Genomic DNA, 26,376 nt, shown 5'->3' on the forward strand with positions numbered 1-26,376 from the left:
ATTCTGCTCCTTATGTGTTGTGGCACCAGCGTCGGGGGTGACCACGTTCTGTTTGCCGAGTCTCTTGGCAGGGGTCGGATATGATATGGTATATGTTTCTGTACACACTCCTCATGTTTTGAAAATATGCATTTGATACTTCGGATGTTACACGCACTCCTCTGTAAGTTCTGTTTCGGTTATGATCTTGTTCCGTAATGGGACCAGGTACGACATATGTTTTCAGCGAATACTATTTATGCTATATGATCAGCAATTTGCTAATCTGGATATTCAGTTCATTTTCTGTACTTTCTTCTTTGATTATGACTTTGTTTACTACGTTCCGTGCTTTACATACTCAGTACATATTTCGTACTGACCCCCTTTCTTCGGGGGCTGCGTTTTCATGCCGCGCAGGTACAGACTACAGATTTGCTTTTGCTGACCCGCCTGCATAGGACATCATTCTGCTATTCTGGAGCGCTCTTTTGTCCAGAGCCTATACCTTGGTACAGTCCGCTGCTATTGTATGTATGTATGTTATTCAAGGGTATGACGGGGCCCTGTCCCGTCTTATGATTCTGTTATGTTCTGTAGAGGTCTGTAGACATACTTGTGTGGGTTCTGTATATGGTTTGGGATGATATGATCTGTGACAGCCTTATCGGCTTCCATGTACTATGTCGGTTCATTTATGATAATTACTAACGTCGATTGACTTTTACATTTAAAAATATTCTGCTGATATGCTAGTTTGGGTTATTGGGTACGTTTGGGTGTCCAGCACGGACACTAGTCGCGGCCTACGGAGTTGGGTCGTGACAAAACCGATAAATCGAGTCAAACCGAGAAAAAAAACCCGACTAGTGGTTTGGTTTGACTTGGTTTGGTGTTGGACAAAAAAACCCGACCATAATTGGTTTGGTTTGGTTTTAACTAAAAAAAGTCAAACCGAACCAAACCAACCCGACATTACATGTATTCAATTTTTAAAATATTTTATACATAAAAATATTTATTTGTAAAGTAATTTATAAATATTTCTTAAATTTTTTTGTAATTTTTTATCTATTATCATATTATTCAAGCTTGAACTTAGAATTTTGAATGTCAATAAGTTTTATATCTTATGGATGTTAGTAACTCAAATAAAGTCCAAACCAAAACCAACTCAACACTAATCCTAACAAAAGAAATTCAATTTATCACTAGAAATGACAATAATGTTGGATATCTATTCTTTAGTTTTGCATAATTGATTTAGAGAGTAAAAATACATAACTTAAGTTTTTTTTTTCTTTGTCATATAATTAATACTTATTTTAGCATGACTTAGTATTTTTAGATTATGGTCATTTTCTTTTATGGCCTATTAATTAGCAATATTTATTTTAACCGATTATATTAGCTTTTGTTGAATATTTTAATACAATGTCATCACTCTTCTCATATTTTGTGTTATTTTCTTAAGAAACACCTTAATTATATAATTGTATCTTACTAGGACTAGAGAAATATTTAAAGTAAAAGTTATATGTTTTGTATCAAGATTATTCCGAAAAAAAACCCAAAAAATCCGAGAAAACCGAACAACCCGAGAAAACCCGAGGTTGAAAAACCCGAATTTTATTGGTTTGGTTTGGTATATAAATTTTAAAACCCGACGCAATTGGTTTGGTTTGGTGTTTAAAAAATCCGAACCAACCCGGTCCATGTACACCCCTAATTGGGATTCATCTCATTGATATGAAACGCAAACAAACGCCACATAGCTTCTGGAGGTGATACCCATCTGCCTGATCTATATTCCTTTATTTCATTTACGTCTGTATTATTAGTGTCATTACTTTGTAGATTGAAAGCAATTTTATCATGCCCTTTACAAATGTATTTATAGAGATATTTAACAACTTTAATATCTGCACAAACTTCAACATTTACTTGACAATTAAACTTGCTTAGTAGATATGGATTGTAAGGAACTACCCATGAATTGTCAAAATATTGGGCTCTAATTTCTACAAATTTTCCAGTATCTCGTCTCCTATATATTGGATATGAATTCTAACCTTTAGATGTTTCATTGGCATAACTTTTGGGGTGTTTAAATTTACAATATCCCTTTTTCTTCATGCACGAATTTGTAGGACTTAAAGTTCCACAAGGTCTATGCATCATATGCTTAATAACTAAAGAATGTAAATATTGATTTGTATCAGAATTTGGTAGTTCGGCACAAACAATTCTATCATAAGCCTCAGGTGTCAATAATTTATACTCATCTTCAAGTATAATAAGGAAATGTGCATGAGGAAGACCTCTATTTTGAAATTCTATAGAGTACATAAAAGCAGCAACTTTTCCGAATATACTTTTTTTAACTATATCAGATTTTAGTTCTTCTAGTTTTGCTTTAAATACTCGGCTTATTAAATCGGGTCTATTTTGTATTTCATCAGTTAGTAGTAAGAAATCTTCTATTTCTGGCCATGAAGGATTACATGTCATGGTCAGAAAGATATCGGGTTTTCCAAAGTGTTGTACTAATGCAATGGCATCCATGTATCGACGTCGCATATCTCTAGGACCAAAGTAAAGCTAGCAGGAAGGAATGTTTTTCTGCCAATATTCGAAGCCTCTCTTTCTTCTAGTCTTAAAAGATCAAAAAGTCCTGCTAATACTTCAATTCGAAATAAATCTTGATTGAATAACAAGAAGTCTAATCTTTGTGTTTCCACTTTTATGTATTGATCCACTTTTATGTCTTTCTTTCTGCAAAATTTCTTGTTCAATATCAAGAAATCCATCAACTGAAGACATGTTGGATACACTTGGAATGTTCTGATGTTTGCAAGAAGAAGAATTTCTAGGGAAGTTTGATTTTTGTATAACTCTTTGAATACCACATTGCCAACCATTTTCACCATAGGGAAACAACAAAGGATACTGTAATGCATCGTAACAACCATAGTAATAGTGAACCAGTTGGTTAGTGTTGCTATGTGTGTAAACACGAATATGTGGTGTAGAAGTAGGACTGTCTAATTCTTCATCAGTCCATATAGCTGCAACTTCTGAAACATTAGGTAAGTTGTATGTTCGTTGGTCCAAAGCAGAATCACATTTAAGTGCGATGTAGAAGTTGGATAAATCTGGAATATGTGTTAGAGATTTTAGAAAAACAGAGTATGGATTAATTTTTAGAATATCGACTAATTTCGCAATAACAGATCTATTGAGGTTTTCTGAAAAGGCCATTCTATTAACTATATCATTCTCATTATCGTAAAAATAAAGTTGTAAATTTCTTGCATTGTTATCTGTAGTAGTGAGGCTATTAAGAAAATGATACATTTGTCCTTGAACTTTAAATGTGTAGATTCCTTGAGTTCTTTGTGCCAATTCCTTATCGTACTTTACTCCAAGTGAAGTGAATGCAAACATATTATTGTATGTTCTAATATAAGTACGGAAATGATTGGATTCATCGGAGTTGCCATAGTAGAAACTTTTTAATTCAGGAGGTAGTTGGTGTGAAACTAATTTTACTGAACCATTACTACAGCAAAAGCTTGGGGTTTCATATTGAAATCTTTTGGCTTTGCAGAATCTACAATTTGGGACTTTTTTTAAAATAGTAGGATAGGAAGGTAGTGGATTGATATTCCAACAACCTACATGTGTTGATTTGCGGCCTGAAATATTTTAATTTTGTAAGATCTAACATAAATAGAGCGGCGAAATAAAAATGAAGTTTGATTTAACCAACCAATTCGAAAAGAAGAAGGTGTCTCTTGAATGAACAGAGCAGGTTGTCCCAGAGCAGGTTCTCCTGAAATCATGTTTTTCTGAGTAGAACAGTTAGGAGTAGAATTTTCTAAGAGAGTATGTCTTCTCGCAGCATATTCTACCCGACGCCGTTCTAGAAGTGCTGCCTTTTGGTCAGGCGGCATTTCTTTATAGGCAATACGATGTCTAAGATTTTTCTCCATTTGGACGTTCTTCGTCTTTCGTTTTTTGTCAGACATCTTATTTCAAAGTACTCAGTTAGAACCCGTTTTTTTTTTTTTTGTCATAGTTAAAATTTAATATATTCTTACAACACACACACACACATATAATTAGAAACAAAAAATAGTAATAAAATATGAAGATAAACAGTTACATAAATCAGATTGGTGGTATCTCTCCCCAAAAAATTATACTCACATTGATGGTATCTCTCCCTTGAGATGGCTTTTGACATGGAAGTTACTAAATAATTACTCTAATAAATCTAAATCAAATAGACTCTTAATCTCCTCACATCTTGTTAAATAAATAAACTGATGAAATTTGGATATATAGACTAACTCAGTAATTTAATAATAATGTGAAACCAAAGGCAAAATTACCTTTAAGTCGTAACAATGTTCGTCTGTGCCGCTGAAGCAACTTTACTTTCCAAACACTGCGCAATCAAAATTGTAGGACCATTATATGCCAATTAAATGGATGGAAAAAGTAGGTGATTTTATATAATATAATGGATTAAATAAAATACAAATTCACGAAATACACGTTATAATCCCAATCATAACACCAGTCAATTTCTTTCTATGACAAGAAATTGTTATTAGGTGTGTATGTCTGCGAACTTAGGTACACCAGATTTAGAAACAGAATTTCACGACATCCTCAAAATTCATTTCAGTCATCAATTCAGTCTTAACTGTGCACTAAATTAATATTGCTGAAGAAGCTACAGGAAAAAATTGAAAGAAAATTAAAAAGGAAAGTTGTGGTCTGGTTTGATAACGTCTATGAAACTCTAGCCCAAGTTTAGGAGGTCTAAATAAGCTCAGTAACTATTTTCTTACTAATCGTTGGAAATCAAAGCACATTATATTCCCATTTAATGAAAGACCTCCAACAGGGAACACTATCTTTGAATGTCCACTACTAAATTGTTCACAGTTAGCTTGTTCGGTAACATAGGAGTACTTCCAGATTTAAGCTCTCCCAAGTTCGAAGTATTCTCCCTACTTTCCATCGAACATCCCCCAAACAGAGAATGTATTCATGCAATATTTGCTTTCTTAATCTATGTTGTTCTTTTTAAATCTTGAGAATTATGGATTGTACTTTTCTCATAAACTCTCTATTTGTTGGTTGCTAATAGGATATGTTCAAGATCTTGTACAGTTAAGGATGGAGAATATGTGAAGGATTACTATGATTGCACCATCAATTAATGCCTATGCAATCTATGGACCAAAATAAAAATGAACTTCTTTTAGCAAAGAACCTATCTGCGACAACTTTCAGCTTTACTGTATCCATCTATTCAGGATATCAAGAGAAAAGCTAACTGATTTCCAACTAAAATTTTGTGGAAATAAAAGATTAAGACTCATCACGATGTTCAATCCAACACAGTATCACAACAACAAATTACTAACCACAGCATAAAATTAGAGGGGAAGTCTTAACTTCTAGTACTATTTATTTATTTAAAACCCTAGCTAACACATGCAAGTTAGAAAAATCAGACCCTAAAATTTTATTTTAAATAACACCAAAATACATCCATGGTTGAGAAAGCAGAGTTCCCATGATGGGGTAAATGATTAAGGGGCAAATGAATCTGCTTTCCACTGAAATTCCACATTATAAGTGAAATAACTAACCACTTATAGAAACAGAATTATGAGGATTAGCCAGCCAACCATTTGCTATACTATATCTACTGCATTCTTGTATAGAATTATAAAATGAACTGGAACAAAGCCAATAACTTCGACAAACACAAAATCCCACCTGGGAAATGAATAATCCAAATCAAAACCGAAAGATTAAGACTCTACTTTTTACCCAAAATTAGCAACAAGGCTACTAAATCACCAAATTTCCAATGCGGTAAATTTAGTCCCACCACGTATTTCTAGCCATACCCATCACATGAAACACGTAGAGCAACTCAACAAAAAATTAAGACAGATTAAATCCGAAAGTAAAGGTTCAAACACAACTATGTTAAAAAAATATTGATAAGCAAAATTTTATAATTTTTGTTTTCATAAATTCCCTTATTCCTCTAATTTTTTGAATCATCCAAGTGTTTCGATCTTGCTGAGTAAACCCACCACCAGAAATCTAAGCAAACAAAGAAAAAGAAGAAGCACAAAGGAAGCAAGCAAAAGAACCCACCAGAAAATCAGACGAAGCAGCACACAATAGCTCAGAAGTACAATGGAAAAGAAGCCGACGAACATTGAAGAGAGAGTTCAGAAAAATACTGATAACAACAATGAATTTAAGCCATAAAATTGGTAAATTTGAAGAAAATTAGGGCAAAAATTAAGATAAACTTACCAAAAGTGCAACACCCAGATGAGAAAGCAAAGATCCGTCCTTGAAAATCTGGAACAGAAGAGGAAAGAACTGATTCTTCTAGAGCTACCAAGTGAGCGAGATAAACAGTATGGAAAGAAGCATACCTGAAAGGAGAACAATCTGGTCCGTGGAGAATCTGTGAGAAAATACGTACAGGAGCTATAAAAGTAAAATTAAAGGGATAATCTGTGTAGGATGTATGTAGAAGGAAAAGGATCTGTGTAGGATGTAGTAGAAGGAAAAGGATCTGTGTAGGATATATGTAGAAGGAGAAAAAACAGTTGGACCAGATAAAATTATCGGAATACCCTTCATCGTACCCTCAACTTTCACTTATTAATAGTCTATATATATATATATATGAGACCAAGTAGAGAGCATATGAGAAACATGTGACCATGGATGGTGACTTTTCAAGGACTTTTAGCTTTTAGCATACATACAGCTGTGCTACTGCAATTCTCCCTGTCAGTACAGTGCAGCAGCTTTACAGCTGTTAAGTACCGTACAGTACTCCCATGGGACTTGATGGAGGACCTGGTCCTTGCCTTGTTTGTCAAATCATCAAAACTATGAAATGCTATAACTCATCAATATTTTATCAATTATCATTCAATTCACTTTGTCTTTCTTTGCAACGGTATTTTTTGGGGAAGGGGAACAAAATTGGTTACTATCACTATGGGTATCGAAAAGTTTAAAGTCTAATCAATTTGAGAAAAAAAAAAGGAGAAAAAAAAAATAACCTTCTGCAATGATAATAAAATCACGTTCTTCCAATTAAGTAGACCTAGCTAGATACCATTACTATAATTTATTTAGCTTTACAAATATATCATGCACACCGACTTGATGATATACTTCCAGGCAAGACAGGTGTCCCTATTTACTTGGTTATACAAGTCTAATTCCCTATTGGGTAGAAATTTCACGGTTACCTTTTTTAGGCACCGCTATTTAGTCAACCCACTTCAGAACAATTTCAAATATGTTGTATGTGAAGTTACATATGGCTGAAGTTTAAGTATTTTTGCTTGAAATTGAGGCAAAATGACTGAACTTCAACCATATGGATACGGACATTTCAAGTCAAAATGACTTAATCTAGCCATATATGGTTGAACTACATATCGAAACTAAAACCAAACGTCTGTCTGAAGAATGATTTTGTCAAGCCTGATGTCGAATGTCTGAAATTGTTCTTAAGTGCATTGACTTACAAATTTTCACACACTGCGAATATTGCTTAAATGGGCAGGTCGTGTCACACCCCAAATCTGGAGAGGCGTGGCTGGCACCGGATGGCACACTCGGCCCGAGTGAACCACTCTGAATCTTTAACTCTGGAGGGGTAACCCTCAACTTTGGTTCAAAGGGCCTACCTGCACACAGACAATACCAATAAGCCGAAAAGGCCACAATCTGGATATACATAAACACTTGATATCTTGTCTAAACTGGGCACACACACCCAAAACATATATATACAACTGAACAAGCCGACGGGGCAGCTATGGTTATACAAGACCAACAGTACAAAAATAAGTACTTAAAGGGTCGGCAAGGCTAAGACTCTACTACTATGCAGGACACGTCTACAAGCCTCTACTGAGTACACAACTGTATCCTAGTTAGGACAGGGCCCCGGCCTACCCATCACATATATACATAACAAAAGAAGACTCTGAGTAGACCTGGAAACTCCAGAAGAATGGAGCTCACCAGTCAGTTGATCTCTCGTCTCATCTACCGAGAAGGTCTATCTGGCTGTCTATCAGAACCTGCAGGCATGAATACAGCGCCCCCCCCCCCCCTAAAAAAAAGGACGTCAGTACGAATAATGTACTGAATATGTAAGGCAAGATAACAACTGAAATGAAATAACAAGTTGTACTCTGGATATATCAAGAAAGGATCTGGAGGTTCTCTACCTGGGTTTCCTCTCATCTGAGGCAAGGTAACATAACTCTATAGATATAACTCTGTTACCCGAGGGTCAGGCATAGATTACTTCATGACTCATAGGCCAGGTATAACCAACTCCATGACCCGTAGGTTAGGTATGCGCAACTCTATGACCAGTAGGCAAGGCGTATACGTACATATAATAATAACTCGAAGGCAACATAATAGCCTATAAGCAACATATACACTAGTTATACCTTCTGCCATTCTATCATCTTATATAGCTCGACTATTCTTATACTTGTTATTAACTAGAGAGGAGTATTACAATAAGGTCATGGTAACCCAAGTACAATCTTCGTGCATAGCACATCCTTGTGTGAATAGTCAAAGGTGGCTCAATAGTAGAAATCATGCCAATGAAAAGAAGGAATAGCCTTAACATACCTGTCACTTGCTCGCCAACTCAAGGAGCTCAACACAAGCAGCACTTTAATCTACAACAATAATAACAACGCTATCGTTAAACTACGAACGAGTCCATTTTCGTATATCGAAAGTTAAACTTATTCTATAAGTAAACAGGCAGCATTTTCCCTGTTTCTTTCACTTTCGTCAAGTCCACAATATGTATAACAATTACTCAAAACAACCAACTACTTCAATAACAAGTTTTACAACCCAAACAACGATACAACGAGCGGCAAGCTCGGCTATAACTATAAAACACACTTCTCCAATCTTTTCTTTCCTTCAAAACACGTGTCAATGACAACAATAACAATATACTCAAGTTACTCCAACTATTTCCAGCCACAACACAAGTTAGTATATTACCGAACAGTCGATACACCATCAACAACATCAAAATACAATTTTCCGCTATTAATTCCATATTTTTCATCCTGTAATTTAGCTATGACCTGGATGACTTTAAATATATCAAGGAGAGGAGAATTATTACCTTATATGTTAGGAACTATTGTTCTTCCACCTTACTTCACTTCGAAGAAATCCCCGATTCCAACAACGAGAAAAACAAAACAAGATCGAAGCGTACATAAAACCCGACTATCATTCCTGAGAAGAAACATACGTTTCTTCCTTAAAATTTAACATCACCTTGCCGAATATTAACATAATAAAATGTTGCTGCTTCACAAAGGAATTTCATGTTGCTAGCTTGGTTCGACACAAAGTAATGTTGTTGTCCATCTCTAAACTTCTCATAATTTAAGCTAAGAAGATAGAAATTTACATTTTATCTACCTAGCTATTACGTTGAAGCTGTATACATATGTATATATGTACATCTCATTAGGGGTGGGCGTTCGGTTCTTCGGTTCGGTTTTTTAATTTTGATTTTTTGAAAGTGGACACCGAACACCGCACCAAACTAATTCGGTTCGGTTCGATTTCGGTTTTTCTAGTTCGGTTTTTCTAGCTTAAGCACCAACAAGACACTGCATAAAAAAAATATACATATGTTCATAGATTTTAGAATGAATGAATTTCATGTCATATATCAGTATTGAATTATGAGTTTATAAGATGAGAAATAGTAACTTTGCTTTAATAAGATGCCCCTGAATTGCACAATAGTTTCTATTCCATACAGCTGTGGCATGGAAATTTAATGCATCGGTTTCATAAACTTCTTGAAAATCATTTTACAAAATGAAGTTGCACACAATCAAGATTAAAATGAAATTTCTGGAACATCATGCTTACAATTCTGTTAGTAATGTTTGATGATAATGAATACTTATGAAACATGAAATATTCGTATAATAGGAAGCAATAGTCTTACTTAGGGGTGGGCGTTCGGTTCTTCAATTTTTCGGTTCGATTTTTTTAATTTCAATTTTTTGAAAGTAGACACCGAACACGGCACTAAACTAATTCAGTTTGGTTCGGTTTCTTAAAATTCGGTTCGGTCTAATTTTTCGGTTTTCGATATTTATGGCCACCCCTACATCTCATGAGACATATACCTCAGCCCAAAGCAAGACAAGAATCTTTCATTTAGTGGACAATGGGGTCCACTTAACTATTGCTTTAAATAGTTGATTAGTATTAAGATGCCACCTCACACTTTCAAATAGTCATCACACATTATCTCTCCATAGCACACATGGCAATGCTTTAATAATTCTTTTTCATTATCAACTAATTAAATCTCTTGTCTCCCACAATAATTAACATTTAACCAGTTACCCACATAATTAATTTCTTGATCTCAGTTCACTCAATATTGATCACTTTTAACATACTTCATATACTCATTATATTAATCATGTGGTAGAACTCTAGTCCACAGCCTCTTTATACATACACCAAAGATTATTCCCAATCATCGTCGTCACACTTGTTAAGTCCCAAATTATTTTGGGACCTCATCCTTTTATACACCGATCTCTTTATTCGCATATTTGAATATGACCAAAATTCTTTGGGTCTCGGGTTTACTTATATATATCGAGAGGTTCAAACCATAGCCCGAAAATGCGGGGTACTTCATCGATGGAACTTATACTCTTTGATAAAAGTACGGGATGTAACAGGTTGGTATCTATGCACTTCGGCCCCCAATGGGCCAACAAAGATGGAAGTTTGAGCGTATAGAGAAAATCAAGTGGGTCGAATCCCAAATGGATGAGTCAAGGACATTTTTTTGCGCGGATTGCCCTTCTTTTGGGGTGGTCTTTAAATTTTTCCCCTCATATTTGTGGTCTTTAAATTTTACCCCTCATATTTGTGGTCTTTAAGTTTTGCCCTTCGCTTGGAAAGGTGGGCGAATACCCGAGGTTCTGGGTTCGAACCCCTGCTCAGACATAAAATAAAAAAGTAATTTCGCAAGGCAGGGCTGGGGGGAGTGTATGCCGGATCCGGCATACACTTCTTAAGGAATAACTAAAGTTATGTTGGGCCCGACATACTTATGCCTTATAGGCAGACTTTTAGTTATGCCCCATAAGGCAGAACTTTTCCTTAAGGCATAGTTTAGTTATGCCTTATGCGGCAAACTTTTAGTTAAGGAATAATCAAAAGTATGCCCCATAAGTAAGGGTGTCAAAAAATTATGAAAAACCGACCGAACCAACCGATCCTAACCATATCGAACCGATTTATAGTGTTTTTTTAATAAAACCGTGGATTTTTATATAAGCTTATAACCATCCCGAACAATTAGGGTGGTCTTTTTAATTTATACAAAAAACTGAAAAATTTCCGAACCGAACCGAATAGCCTTATATGTACAATAACAACAACATACCCAGTGAAATCCCACAATGTGGAGTTTGGGGAGGGTAAAGTATACGCAGACCTTACCCCTATCTTCTATCTCGGAAGATAGGGAGGCTATTTCCGGAAGACCCTCGGCTCAAGAGAAAACATAAGAAAAGGTCAAATAAGCATAAGCAGTTCAAAGCAAAATGAAAATAAAACTAAAAATAGCGAACAAGTCATGATAGAGCAGTCTGAGAAAAGGAAGCAGTAGCTACCACATATAAATAAGATAATTGAAGTACAAGAAACAACACATAGTAGCAAGCATCAAATGCCAATAGACTATATATCAAAACTGCGACTACCTACTAGCCTTCTACCTAATCTGAGTCCTCCATAACCTCCTATCTAAGGTCATGTCCTCGGTAAGCTGGAACTGCGTCATGTCCTGTCTAAGCACCTCTCTTTAATACTTCTTCGGCCTACCTCTACCTCTTCTGAAACCATCCATAGCTAACCTCTCACACCTCCGCACTGGGGCATCTGTGTATCTCCTCCTCACATGCCCAAATCATCTCAGTCTCGCTTTCCGCATCTTGTCCTCCACTGATGCCACTCCCATCTTATCTCGGATATCTTCATTCCTAATCATATCTCGCCTAGTGTGCCCACATATCCATCATAATATTCTCATTTCCGCAACTTTCATCTTTTAGACGTGAGAGTTCTTGACTGCCCAACACTCTGCCCCGTACAACAAAGTCGGTCTCATAACCATTTTGTAGAACTTGCCTTTAAGTTTTGGTGGCACCTTCTTGTCACACAGCACTCCTGAAGCGAGCCTCCATTTCATCCACCCTGCACCAATACGATGTGAGACATCACCGTCAATATCCCCATTTCCTGGTATAATAGACTCAAGATATTTGAAGCTTCCTTTCTTTTGGACGGCCTGGGTACCAAGCGTTACTTCCACACCGGCCTAATTAGTCACGTCACTGAACTTACACTCCATGTACTCTGTCTTAGTCCTACTCAACTTGAACCCTTTAGATTCCAGAGTTTGTCTTCAAACCTCCAGCTTAGCGTTCACTCCGCTGCTTATCTCGTCAATCAAGACTATATCATCCGCGAATAACATACACCATGGCACCTCACCTTGGATTTGCCGCGTCAAACAATCCAGCACTAAGTATGAAATATATTTTATATATTACAAATATGTTAAATTGAATATATAAAATATATTTTATAAGTTTTGTTTCAAATATAAAAAAGAATTTTGGCCACCAAATTTTGGGCCTTTAGTTGATTGGATTTAATTTCAAAAGGATACCTCATATAAATAGTCATACCGTCATAGATTTAGATGATTTAAGTAGCCATTTTTTGTTATAGTTAGCATTAACAGAAGTTTACATCCATCTTTGTCTCCTCTACTATGTTGCTTGATGTATATGTATCAAATTCAAGATGTGGTTTTTGTGGCCTATAAGCTAATGTTTGTTTTGGCTCAATTCAACATTGTTATCTTTGGCAAGTTATTCTTCTCCATGGTCAATCAATGGTGGTGTATTCTTAGGCGACACTTTAAAACTAAAATAACCGAACCGTACCGATACCGAAGAAAAATCGAGATGATGGGACGGTCTCAAAAAGTATAATTTTGATTATACAAAATAAAATAACCGAAGAATTGGGATGATATAAAAATTTTTTAAATAACCGACCGAACCGTCCCACTGACACCCCTACCCATAAGGCAAGAACTTTTCCTTAAGGCATATATTTTGTCTTATAAGGCAAACCTTTAGTTATGCTTTAAGAAAAAGTTTCGTCTTATGGAGCATACTTTTAGTTATGTCTTATGGGCATACTTTTAGTTAAGGCATAACTAAAAGTTTACCTTGAAAAGTAAATATATATATATATATATATATATATATATATATATATATATATACCTCAAGGCAAAGTCTGCCCTCTCTAGCAGACTTTTAGTTAAGCATAACTAAAAGTCTGCCGGAGGGGGCATAGCGAAATTTAAACTCTTGAAAAGTAAAAAAAAAAAATATGCCTCAAGGCAAAGCTTGCCCCCTCCGGCAGACTTTTAGTTAAACATAACTGAAAATCTGCCGGAGGGGGCATAGCGAAATTCAAACTCTTGAAAAGTTAAAAAAAATATGCCTCAAGGCAAAGTCTGCCCCCTCCGGTAGACTTTTAGTTAAACATAACTAAAAATCTGCCGGACAGGGCATAACAAAATTCAAACTCTGTCTTTCGAATTTTTAAAAAAAATTTGACTGAGGGTTTGAACCCGGAACCCATGGGTTTTAGCCGAAGGACAAAATTTAAAGATCACAAATATGAGGGCCAAAATTTAAAGACCACCCCAAAAGGACAATTCTGGGAATTGCCCAGTCGAGAATGACATGGATCCACCAGTCCAACTCCCTATGGGCCAACAAGTACTTCCGATACAAGACAACTGAGGAACATCAAAAGCCCAAAGAAAAAAAATGTTCAATTGATCTCAATGTTCATCGAAGCCAACAAGTCATGTTGCTCACAATAGCTCCAAATTCCCATCCCAAAACATGGCAATCCACCAATTCCTCAAACTTACAATTCTTTCCTCTTCCATCCAAGATTAAAACACAGCCCTCGATAATAATTCCAAAAGCCTATAATGGAGATGACAATTCAACAGAATCATCAGCAGGAAAAATCAAACGCATGGTTCTTAGTCAAGAAGGAAGAACCAAACTTAACATTTTACCAGACAGGGAATTTTATGCCTACCCAAGATTTGTCACACACGTCGATGACCGCTTCATTTCCAACTTAACAAATCTTTACAGGTAGGTACTCGTGTCAAATTTAGCGCATAAAAATGTAACCTATCAAACTCTTTCAAGTTTGATTGGCCGATTCATTAATTCAGTCAATTTTAACCCCGCCTATTTAACTCCGTTGTTAATAGGAAATGTTTGAGGCCTGAATTTGAGATTCTTGATCTTATGAGTTCATGGGTGAGTCATTTACCACAAGAAGTTAAGTACAAAAGGATGGTAGGTCATGGACTTAATGCCCAGGAGCTAGCAAAGAATCCAAGGTTGGATTATTTCTTTGTGAAGGATTTGAATAAAGAACAGAAACTTGAGTTTGAAAATTGCAGCTTCGATGCTGTTTTATGTACGGTCAGTGTGCAGTATCTTCAGCAGCCTGAGAAGGTCAGTAACTTAACCTTATATAATCCCTGATTTGATGATAAAATTGATATAATGATCCAAAACTGTCAAAAAGTTTTTGCCATTTTTGGAACAGAGGGATAGAATCAACTAATCAAGTGATACCACAACCACATAGACGTTGCAAAACGTGTGGTTGATTATAAGCCACACAAGATACAAACATATAGCGATGAAGGAAGGGGGTTATAAATATATTGTAAAAATCTTTGGTGAAGCATAAGTTGGCCACTAAGGGATTGATTGTTAGATGTATTACTTAGTACTACTAAACTTTGCATTAACAACAACGATTAGTTTCTATTTTGATCGTTGCATTAATAATCCCTAAACAATTATCTTGCATATTTGCGTTTTATTTTATTTCGAATTCAATGTGAAATAGCAATATACATAAATGACAAAAAAAATCTCTTTATACTTATTTAGTTGATCATCCGTGGGTATTAATTACTCTAGTTTTGATCTATTAATTTCACACATATGTATGTGAGCTCCTTAATTAGTCTTAGAAGTTAGAAGGGTCAAACTATCTAGTTTAATTCGAATATAGAAATTTCAATTTTTTAAAATAACATTTATATAGTTAGGAAATGCAAAAAAAAAAAGTTTAAGTATAATAACTAATACTCCCTCCGTCCGTCCAATTTAAGTGTCTTGCTTTATTTTTTATCTGTCCCAAAAAGAATATTTTTTCTATATTTAGTAAGTTGACAATTCAAACATTCTATCTAACTACATGACAAGTTTATAACTACAAGATTCAAAGATATTTCAATACATTACACCATCTTTACTTAAGGTCATAAGATTCAAAAGTCTCTTTTTATTTCTTAAATTTTGTGTTTAAAGTGAGACACTTAGTATTAAAAGGTAAAAGTCATATATAGCCCCTAAACTTTGCCACATTTTTCTCTAGGGTACCTAAACCGAGGGTTGTACCTATTGGGTACCTAAATCAGTCCAAATTCGATCCCATTGGGTACCTTTTTCACAATAATCAGCAAAATTAAGAGAGTGTATTACACTCTCCATGACGTGACAACTTTGTTAAATAAAAACGTGACACGTGACGGTGGGATCCATCATAATAATTAAAAAAATAAATTATATAACGCCCCATACAAAATTTCATCTCTTTCGCCCCACCCCTCCCCCCACTGCAAAAGAAATCGGCCGTCGCTCCCCACCACTGGCCGCCGCACCACCACCCCCAATCGTCGCCCCCTCACCCTACCAATAATTTATTCTCCTTTTCTCTTATTTAGGTCTATCAATGTCTTTACAAGACCCACCAACCTTTAATGTTCTTGCTAAATATAAGTTAACCAATGAAAGGTGAGATAAAAAAAAAGTCATAGTAATGGTGAATTCCATTTTTTTCGATAAATAAGATGGTAATGTTGCTTTTCAGATCTAAAAAGGACAAAGAAAATGATGGTAAGCAATAACATTCAATTTACAAATTAATTTTATATAAATAATTAAAAGAAATAAAGTGTTATGATGATGATGAAGAAGAGAAAAAGAAAAAAAGAAAAAAAAGAAAGAAGAGGAAAACGTACGGTGGATAAGAAGAAGGAGAGAAGAAAAAAAAAAGAGGAGAACGTATAGTAGAGTGGGCGAAAGGGAAGGGGTGGGGTCAGGGGAAGACGAGCGGGGCAGGTGTGTTAGTTTTTTATTTATTTATTTATCTATTAAATTTTATTTAAAAAAAATAAAATTTTAATTAAAAAAAATTAAGAAAAAAAGAGATGTTCAAGCGCCCAACAAAAAGTGGACTCAATTATTACGCCACATAGGCAAAAGGTACCCAATGGAATCAATGTGAATTGGTTTAGGTACCCAATAGATACAACCCTCGATTTAGATAACCCAGAGAAAAATATGATAAAGTTTAGGCAGCTATTATGACTTCTGCCAAAAAAATATATGCAAAACCGGATTAAAAAAATTTCTTTGACTCTCCAAATAACATAGAGTGGGATGGGACGGGTGGATTACCTAATCAAATACTATTGAAAATGAAAAAGAAACATATCAGAAAAATCAGCTGGATTTATCATCAAGTCGCTTCTTGGTTTTCTCAGCAGCATCAGTAGCCTCGACTTCCATTTTTGCTTTCACCATATCAGCTTGTATCACTTCCTCTTCACTTCTTGCTGTCATTTTCTTCCCCTGTCCAAACATTAATAGACTACTATTTAGGTAAAGCTACATTAATCGCTTACAACTTAACGTTACCATCACAACCTTTTTACTATAAGCACAAAAAGTTAATTTATGAAACGAACTAATTAAATTACCTGACCAACAAAGAATGCCTTAATGTAACGAAAGCATTCTTGCAAGGACGTGGTGAAATAGAGGCATCCTTTCGTTAAACTAGACTTTGCTGGAGTGTCTTGTGGTTGTGCGGTTGCCGACTGCATATCCTCCATGGTTAATTATCTTTCATATTTCTTTCGTTCCCTTTTCTAGGGGTCAATTTTCAATTGAATATTCATTCAGTCAAACAGGTGGCATGCTCTACATGCTTCTAAAATTGCCACGTTGCACCAATAGACCAAAGCCTGCCAAGTGTAGCTTCTTTGTCACTGCCTCGTACTCGGATTCTGTTCATTTTTCTTGTCGTATTTTTGCATATGCCTTTTAAGAAAATATTAATTAAAATGCTAATTTAGCTAAATTATCCTCATCTTTGATTTCAATGAATGTTACTCCTTTTCTACCGTATTAATCGCTCTCCACTTTTATTAAGCAAGAATAAAAATAGAAGCGAATAGTTAATTATATCATGCTTTTCTAAAATGATAACTTTTGGATTATCTATTTTTAATAAGAATGACACATAAAATGGATCGGAGAAACTACTATTTATTTTGGGAAGGAATTTTTACACAAATAAACGGTTCCAGGCTTCCAGCGGCGTATGCGATTTTTTATTTTATTTTATTTTTTACAAGAAATGTTGAAATTTAAACAATAGCCGGTCTCAATGAATAAATAAATTAAACTTTTATAATGATATCATACTTCGGAAGAAAAAAATCACATGCAACTACTAAAACTCTGGTCGATGAGTTTTCATTTTTAATCATATTCATAATAGATTCGTTAAAGATATTACTAAATACTTCTTTTCTATATAAGAGAGCCCTAAAAAGAAGCCACTGAATTAATTAAGAAGTTCGTATCAACTTCTTAAACCAAATGACTCATAATTGTGCCTGTTATATGTAAATTTCAGGTTTTCGCGGAAGTATTTCGAGTCCTAAAACCAGGAGGAGTGTTTATTGTAAGTTTCAGTAATAGACTGTTCTATGAGAAAGCAATTAGTGCATGGAGGGACAGTACAGGGTATGGCAGGGTGCAACTTGTGGTACAATATTTCCAATGTATTGAAGGATTTACACAGCCAGAGGTAATTAGAAAATTACCAACTGATGATGATCAAGAAAAAAAATCGCCTGTGAGTTGGATAATGTCGTTGATAGGATTGTTATCAGCTTCATCTGATCCCTTTTATGCAGTTGTAGCTTATAGAAACTTCAAACCAGTGTATGAATAAGTTTGTATCCCTACATAAATTAAATTCAACTTGTATTAAAATTTAAACCTGAGTATATTATTGTGTAACAGTTTAATTTGCTACATGACACAATCTTTAATTAGTAACCACAAATCATGAGCTAACTATGTAACCTTCATTCCATGGCTGGGATTAATTACAAGTCATAACAACCGCCTTATTTGTTTTTATACTAGAAGAAAAAAGAACTTATCGGTCCCACGTCTACATCGATCAAGTTAATGAATACTCCCTTTGTTCAGTTTTACTTATCCGCTATTTCAAAAATAAATTTTTATTTTTACTTGTCATTTTTGACATATTAAGATAAGATAACATTTTTTTCCCTGTTTTACTCATAGTATTAAATTCTCACTTTAAATTATTTTTTCAAATCCAATAAAAATATGCATCAATTAATATAGGTAAATTGGTAAATTATGTGCTTCATTTATTATTTTCTTAAACAAAAAGTTCAAAATGGACAAGTAAAACTGAATGGAGGGGTAGGGGTGTCAAAAAAATATGAAAAACCGACCGAACCTAACCATACCGAACCGTTTTATAGTGTTTTTTCAATAAAACCGTGGTTTTTTATGTAAGCTTAAAACCGTCCCGAACAATGAGGGTGGTCTTTTTAATTTATTAAAAGAATCGAAAAAATCCCGAACCGAACCGAATAGCTTTACATGTATGAAATATATTTTATATAGTACAAATATGTTAAATTGAACATATAAAATATATTTTATAAGTTATGTTTCAAATATAAAAAAGAATTTTGGCCACTGGACATATATGTATCAAATTCAACTTCTGGTTTCTATGGCTTATAAGCTGATGTTTGTTTTGGCTCAATTGATCAACATTGTTGTCTTTGGCAAGTTACTCTTCTCCCTGGTCAATCAGTGAGGGATTCACGTCGTGATGATGCTATCGTTGTTGTCTTGCTACTTGATATAACACATTTCAGTTTAATTACTTTGTGTAGTTTTTAATAGCTTTTAAATTAAATATTTCAGAAGAAATAAATTGAAGCTTTATTTGATGGTGTGCTACAAATAGGTTTGTGGAGGTCTGTGTCGTTACATTTTAATAATAGTGCATTTTTAGGTGACACTGTAAAATTAAAATAACCGATAATTAACCGAACTGTACCGATATCGAAGAAAAATCGAGATAATGAGACGGTTTTAAAAAGTCTAATTTTAGTTATATAAAATAAAATAACCGAAAAATTGAGATGGTAATTTTTTTAAAAATAACCAACCGAACCGTTCCATTTACACCCCTAGGAGGGAGTACATAACAAATCTCTACATCAAGTACTTGTGATAGTACTTAATTATATTCTTATTTCCTTAACTAAATACCATATGAGGGTAAATTACCTTCTTCTTTTTTAACCTTTTACATAAGAGGAACTAATCTTTATTACTCTCTTCGGGTAAAAAAAAATGGTGTCCATTTAGCCATTTGCACATCCCTTAAAAAAAATTAACTCCTGGACAAAATAGGTAATTTGACTAAACAGTCCCTAATTAAATAGGTATTGAAATTTGAGATAGCACTTAATAGGGACAAATCTAGAAAAATAAAGTTAATTTTTCTTGATTTATAAGTGGACACTTTTTTGATCCAAGAAAGAAAAAAAAACTACATAAACATTTTTTTTATCCGAAGGGTGTTGACACCCAATTTTGTCCCGCCTCTCCTCCGAAATACTTATTTGCGCTTCTAATATTTTGGAAAATTAAAAAATATATATTTATATTTTTTACTATAATTATTAGCTTTATTAAAATCAGCGTTTCATTATTCCATTGCATTCACCAGCTATTGTAATTTCTATTATTACTAATATTATTATTATTATTATTATTATTATTATAATTCACAATTTTTATCATTTCGGCATTTTTACCAGCTTACGCACACGCACCGCATTTATCTTCGCATAATTAAATAATAGTGTTTATTTACTGTGGACTTTCGAAATATTATTGCACGGCTATTACGACGACATATTATTATCTGAGCATTAATAATTTCATATTTTATATTAAGTAATATTTTAACACACTCTAGTATCGAGTTATTTAAATAGGTCTTTTATTTAAATGTAGTAGCCCAATTAACTCATACTATTTTCAGATCAATTCATAAAATCAACTCACATTATATACCCAGTCCATATTTTAGCCGACCCAGTCCATTAAATCACTTGGACCAAGCCCAATTCTCATTTAATAAGGGAAACCCTAAGGTTCCCTCATTTCCCTCATCTCTTTCAGCCGTTGCCTCCCCCTCCCTTCTCTCTCCTTCTCTCTCCTTCTCTCCCACGCCCATGCCACTGCCGCCTCCACCTTCTCCTGTTCCCCACTCTCACTGTCATCTCCACTCTCTCTTGTCCCCCACGCCTGTCTTTCGTCTCTCTCCCACGCTCCCTTTTTTTTTTTTTTTTTTTTTTATATATACAAATGAAAACCCTATAAATGGGATGGAGGGGGATTGATTAAAGGAGGATTTTTTTTGATTGGTGAAACCCCCAAGAACCGGGGATTTTTTTTTTAGATTCAGGAAATTCCCCAAGAACGAGTTCTTTTTCAGTGCCGGGAAATCCCTAAAAAAAAAAAGAGTTTCCAGTGGTCAAAGAGGAGAGGTGGAAGACGGAGAAATCCCCTGAAAATTAAGGCTTGAAATCGCAGAAATCGGGGAGGGATTAAGTTTTGAAGCCCGAAATCGTTCGAAGAGAGAAATTTTCCAGTCACCAAAATCCTTTGAAAAGAATAGGTGTTCCATTTTCCATAAAATCCCTAAAATACTAGCTCCGTTGGAAGTTGCAGTATTTTTTTTAATATCGAGTCAAAAAAATCTAAATTCCTTACTTTTTTTTTGTTTCCTTTACCCCGGATATTGGTTCGAATCTATGCGAGTTCGGAGTTTGTAGTGTTCGAATAGACATCGAAACCTTCGCCTCACTTCGCTGCACCCGAAGAAGGTAAATTTCCTCCTTTTAAGTTATTTTAGCAATCGTTTGAATGCTTTAAACTGTTTTTGTTGATTTGTTCGCTTAGTCGTATTTTAGTTTCGTTCGGAGTTACTCTGGTTGAATTAAGCATAATCAGTCCTGTTTAGTTTAATTCCGTGTGTATGTTAGCTTTATAGGAAAGTTTAGATTCACCCGGTGCTTCAAGTTTACATTGTTGAGGTATGTCGTTGGACTAATCAGGTGTTGTTTCAGATTAGATGATCTGTCAATCGCGTTTGTGCATTAGTTTTTCTCTATCTCACTTGATTCAGCTCATTAACCATGTTTGTTTTAGCACTGAATTTGTAATTTATTAGATAAGTTCAGTTAGTTGTTGGTTGTTTAATTGTGTATACGCCTAATCTTAGTCACACCTAATGCAAATTGTGCATGTTCATCTTAAGTCACCTACAACTCATTTTATCTATGTTAAGTCTTATCTTATTTGGTAAATTTCCTTACAGATTTGGTCTCCCTGTGATTAGTTGAACCTAGAAGATGATATGCTATCTGCTTGTGTCAACTTCAAAGATCATGTTGGCATGCTTGAATGGCTTAGTCTTGCATGTTTAAGGCTTACAATTTGCATAATTATGTCCATACCATTAGTTGCGTATATAGTCTAAATATCTGTGTATGTGTTAGAATGATTGGTTTCTGTTGTTAAGTCTACTAGGCGCAATTTGGGGTAGTTAGTCCCCTGTTTGGTTCAGTCTTTTTTTTGTAGTTACCCTCTTGTTTTGATTCTGTGTGCAACCGTATTCATGATTTTCTTTAGTTTCAATACCTCAGCATGATTCCCCTTTTGTTGTTTCTATTTGGTATGACTGACTTCTGAGGAATGTTAAAGGTGGGTAGGCTTGAGACATTCAATTTCATACCCATTTAGATGTATATTAGTTGGTATATTTAGTATATAAGGGGCTGAAAAGGTTTCAAATCACTCGCATGAAGTCCTTATATGTAAAAAATGAATTTGAGGTAGCATTTAAAAACTCTAGCATGACTATTCAAGCTTATATGCACCCAATTTGATGTGGAAATTGTATTAAGCTGCTTTACATTAGGATAATACGCCTTAGTCTCTTAACAAAGCATTCCATATCTATTCTCTCATGTCAATCTGTAGTTAAGTATAAAACTGCCTCAAACTCAAATGATTAGTCAATATCTGTCCATTTGTCTGATTTCTTTGTGATTTGGATTGAAGTTTGGGATGGCATTGGGTGATCATAAGGGCTGCATATGTGATTTAGAGGCTACTGTCTATTGTTGACAATAATGTGCAGCTACTGCCCTCAACTTACTACACTTCTAAGATTGAAAATTTGTATCAGTAATCTATTATCCTGTCTGTTTGATTATCTATCTTGTTCTGCGTGATTTGGACTACTTCGAAGAGGGATATATGAGGCTAGGCCGCTGCACTCGGTTTAAGTTTTGTTTTTATTTGTTTGTTCAAAAAAAAAAAAAAACCATCAACATATTCACCCAAAAAAATTATCTGCTGCTTTAACTATGTTATTAAGATAATTAATGTCCTGTTTGAATCATATGTTTCCCCTCCTATTTCTGTCCAAATGTTTCTAATGACTAATTGTTATTCCCAGCATCTGATGTGTGAATGTTCTTGTGATTTATGTCCTTCTTGATCATTTTGTTGGTGCTATAATGAATCGAAATACATATTTCAAAGCATGAATCGAAGTACATCTTTTCTCCGGCCTAAAAGCAAGAAATTGCATGAATGTTTGGTGATTCTGTGTCCGCTTCTAGCATTTCATGTGTCCGTGCATTGCAAGTGTACTGTGTATGAATGTGTATACATGAAATATACCTAGATATACATAGTATGTATACAAGTTGCTGATTTGCTTGTTTTGAATCTTGCATTATATATGGCTTTATTTATTGATTATACACTAATCCTTTTCTTTTGTCTTTGGGCATGACTATCGCACACGAGTCCAAGGGACTCGTCTCCCTCCGCATTTGGTGTTGGGCTAAAGCCCAACGAAATAATCTTCTCGAGTCATTCCTCATTCAATCCATCCGCAGCAAATAAAATTCTGGGTCGAGGCCCATATAGCAAAACAAAACTGCAGTCCATTTGGGGCAGTATGAAGAAGTTTCTGGGCCAAAGCCCAGAGGCAGAAAAGGACTACAGCAGTGGTCCTAACGAACCAGATCCATTTATTTGGCATGCATTCATTCTATTTTTTTTGTTTTGTTATGTATTTGATTTCCATTATGCATGACTAACACTTTCATTTTTAGTTTAGATGATTCCTAATGAATCAGTGGGGTTGGCTTTAGTAACGGTAGTTAATCTAAAAATCGTAATTAATTCCATAGGTTTCACTCTTGTTTTTATGTTACGTTAAAATTATTTATAGTATTTACAACATTCATCTTTCATTGGAATAATCGATTTTCAAAACAGCATATTTTGAGCGAAAGGAATTGTGCTTTATTTTACTATCTAAAAAAATCTCGAAACGTCGCTAGTATGTAAACATTAATCCAAGTACATTTTATGAAATATTTTAAATTGATTGGATTATACATGTATTTAGCCAAATATAGTTAAATAGAGCCAATAAAAAGGAAAACTCATGCCCGTTGCATCATATTAAAATAAGTCTAGGCTTTTCTAGATTGCAAAATTCATATAATATAATTTCTATCTAAAGCTCACATTTACTAAATCTCTTAAAAAATTATTATTTATAGGCAAATTATTGTATTTGCTACAAGTATTATTTTAAATAGCACTATTATACTTTTATTTAAAGTCTTATCAACCTTCATAAATCTTATTTCAAAAATGGCATTTGAAGTTTTCGTTTATACAAATTATTGCATTTTCTGTAAATCTTATTTTAACTAACATTATTTCCTTTTAAAACTTTAGCAATATTTTTAAGTCATTTTCTAAAATTCAAGCACCGTATTTAGCCTTAATTAATTAACCTAAGTTTGGCCGGATAATCGTAGTTAACGGATTCTAAAGGATGCCTAACCCTTTCCCTTTAGGATAATAAAGAACCCTTACCTAGAATCACATTGGTTAAACAGACTATTAACGGAGGTTTAGTTAGTTTTACCTTAGTTAATAATTAAGTGCCCTAATTCACCTTAAAATCAATTAGGTGGCGACTCCTTAAAATAAAGCAATATAGGAATCTCTAATATGTTACACTCTAATTTAACCCGGTTAAAATGGGGTGTGACAGAGGGAGTAGTGATTAATAAAGGGAAGTCCAAACCTCCAATACCCACAATCCGTATTCGTCATCATTTATGATTAAATTTATGTGATTAAGAGTAAAAATAGACCTAGAGGATTTTAATAACTAAGTGCCTAATTGCTGTTTCAATTTATAGGTACACACCAAATGATACTATAATTATTATTATTATCATTTTTTTTTTTTAAAAGGAACAACAACAACATACCAGTGTAATTCCACAAGTGGGGTTCGGAAAAAAAATGGAGGGATGCAATACGAGGACTTTTATGGCCCAAGCACGTTCAACTTCGGAGATCTGATGGGATCCGGTAGTTAGTGTCAGTATGATCGCGTCCTTTATAAAAATTAAAAAAAATTCACCTTCTACAAAACTTAGTGACTTATCCTATTAATAATTAAATAATCGGCAATTTCGATGCAAGGCGCAGAGCCCCTATAGCTCAGTGGTAGAGCGTCAGTCTTGTAAACTGAAGGTCTGTAGTTCGATCCTGCATGGGGGCACCAAACCTTTTTTTTTTATGAAGCGTAATCCTCTTCCCTCTTGGCAAAACCCTAGCTGATGCAATTCTCTGTTAAATAATTTTTCTCTTTTTGGTGCTTCTTTGCTCTACCAAATGGCTTCAATTCTTCGAAAATCTCTGAGAAACAACCAACTTCAATCTGCCACATCAAGAATCATCACTAACCTTAATAAATCCGAACCACTAACTTCAATCCTCAGTGCTACACCACCACAACCACCAATCTTGGCACATCTTTCTCAAATACCCTTTTTACCCCAACCCCAAAAAGAGGATTTAAATCTGAATTTTGCTTACCCAAGTTTCTCTTTTGGGTTTTTCCTAAACCCCATTTCTCAAATTGGGATGATTAAATCTGATAATAATGATGAAGGACTGAAGATATGGGCGGATAGTGTGAAGAAAAAGAGGAAGAAGAAGATGAATAAACACAAGTTGAAGAAGTTAAGCAAGCGTTTGAGAAGGAAAACAAAGGCATAGGGGTGAGGACTTTTTTTACTTAAAAGGTTGAATTTTTGCTATGTTTAGCAATCTTGAAATCACTTTCAGGCATAGTGTTAATTGTTTCTGACAGAAAGATATGCCTTTTCCCATTTTGGGTTGAAAATATTGCTCAACTTAGACTCCTAAATCTTGTTTTAGGAATAATGAACCTTTTATTGGTCAGGCTAGCCATACTATTGAAAGCTTTTAGTGCAATATTGAAGAACTATTGAGAGTCCTGTTGTTCCGGATCGTTAGCTAGTTGTTGTTGTTGTTATTATTTACATGGTTTCAACTCTGATGAACTGTTGACCGTAATCGGGTAAAAAAGAAGCTACATTTGATTTTCTTAATAATTTATTTTGCGGTGCTTGTATTTTGCTTTGACACCTTCGCTGTTATCTCCACATCTCACCCCTTTCGTTGGTGAGTTGAAGAGCTTCATATCATTCACTTTGAAGGAATTAAATTGCGTTTGGCTGATTACAGCTTTATAATTTCTGTTCTTTTATATGCCTCACTGTTCCATTCTTCTTCATTGTGCTAATGTGTCAAGATTTTGCCTTGTTATGTGTGTGCACCTCTCCATCTCGCAACTTCCAATAATATTCACAAATTGAATCTCCCAGAACATGTCTGTGTAGTCTATATACTTTTCTGTAGCCCAGTAAAGAATAATTTGCATACCAAAGAGTGTGATCTAAGGTCAATGAAGTTAGAATAAAATCTTGCTGTCTTGGTGGATAGAGTTACCAACTTACCGGTACCCGTA

General features: G+C 34.7%; 2 protein-coding genes and 1 non-coding gene across 3 annotated transcripts; 2 read left to right on the forward strand and 1 right to left on the reverse strand.

Moving 5' to 3' along the window:
• The first annotated feature begins 13,920 nt into the window (after positions 1 to 13,920).
• On the forward strand, positions 13,921 to 18,398 carry LOC132624771 (uncharacterized). The gene is made up of 3 exons (XM_060339498.1): positions 13,921 to 14,354; positions 14,477 to 14,726; positions 17,995 to 18,398. Exons 1-3 carry the CDS (start codon positions 13,921 to 13,923, stop codon positions 18,313 to 18,315), a joined length of 1,005 nt encoding a protein of 334 aa, XP_060195481.1. The 3' UTR covers positions 18,316 to 18,398.
• On the reverse strand, positions 16,686 to 17,275 carry LOC132623482 (uncharacterized). The gene is made up of 2 exons (XM_060338239.1): positions 17,051 to 17,275; positions 16,686 to 16,922 (listed from the first exon to the last, which is right to left on the reverse strand). Exons 1-2 carry the CDS (start codon positions 17,183 to 17,185, stop codon positions 16,794 to 16,796), a joined length of 264 nt encoding a protein of 87 aa, XP_060194222.1. The 5' UTR covers positions 17,186 to 17,275; the 3' UTR covers positions 16,686 to 16,793.
• A 6,631-nt stretch (positions 18,399 to 25,029) lies between the features above and the next one.
• TRNAT-UGU (transfer RNA threonine (anticodon UGU)) lies at positions 25,030 to 25,101 on the forward strand. Its single transcript has one exon. It is a non-coding gene; the product is annotated as a tRNA-Thr (tRNA).
• The last annotated feature ends 1,275 nt before the right edge of the window (positions 25,102 to 26,376 follow it).

Source organism: Lycium barbarum, chromosome 12 (genome assembly GCF_019175385.1).
Source record: "Lycium barbarum isolate Lr01 chromosome 12, ASM1917538v2, whole genome shotgun sequence".
NCBI classification, from domain to species: domain Eukaryota; kingdom Viridiplantae; phylum Streptophyta; class Magnoliopsida; order Solanales; family Solanaceae; genus Lycium; species Lycium barbarum.

Coding starts and splice junctions, on each gene's coding strand:
- LOC132624771 (XM_060339498.1), top strand. CDS start 13,921: ATGACATGGATCCACCAGTCCAACTCCCTATGGGCCAACAAGTACTTC. Junction 14,355..14,476: donor AACTTAACAAATCTTTACAG/GTAGGTACTCGT, acceptor CGTTGTTAATAG/GAAATGTTTGAGGCCTGAAT. Junction 14,727..17,994: donor ATCTTCAGCAGCCTGAGAAG/GTCAGTAACTTA, acceptor TGTAAATTTCAG/GTTTTCGCGGAAGTATTTCG.
- LOC132623482 (XM_060338239.1), bottom strand. CDS start 17,185: ATGGAGGATATGCAGTCGGCAACCGCACAACCACAAGACACTCCAGCA. Junction 16,923..17,050: donor AGGCATTCTTTGTTGGTCAG/GTAATTTAATTA, acceptor ATGTTTGGACAG/GGGAAGAAAATGACAGCAAG.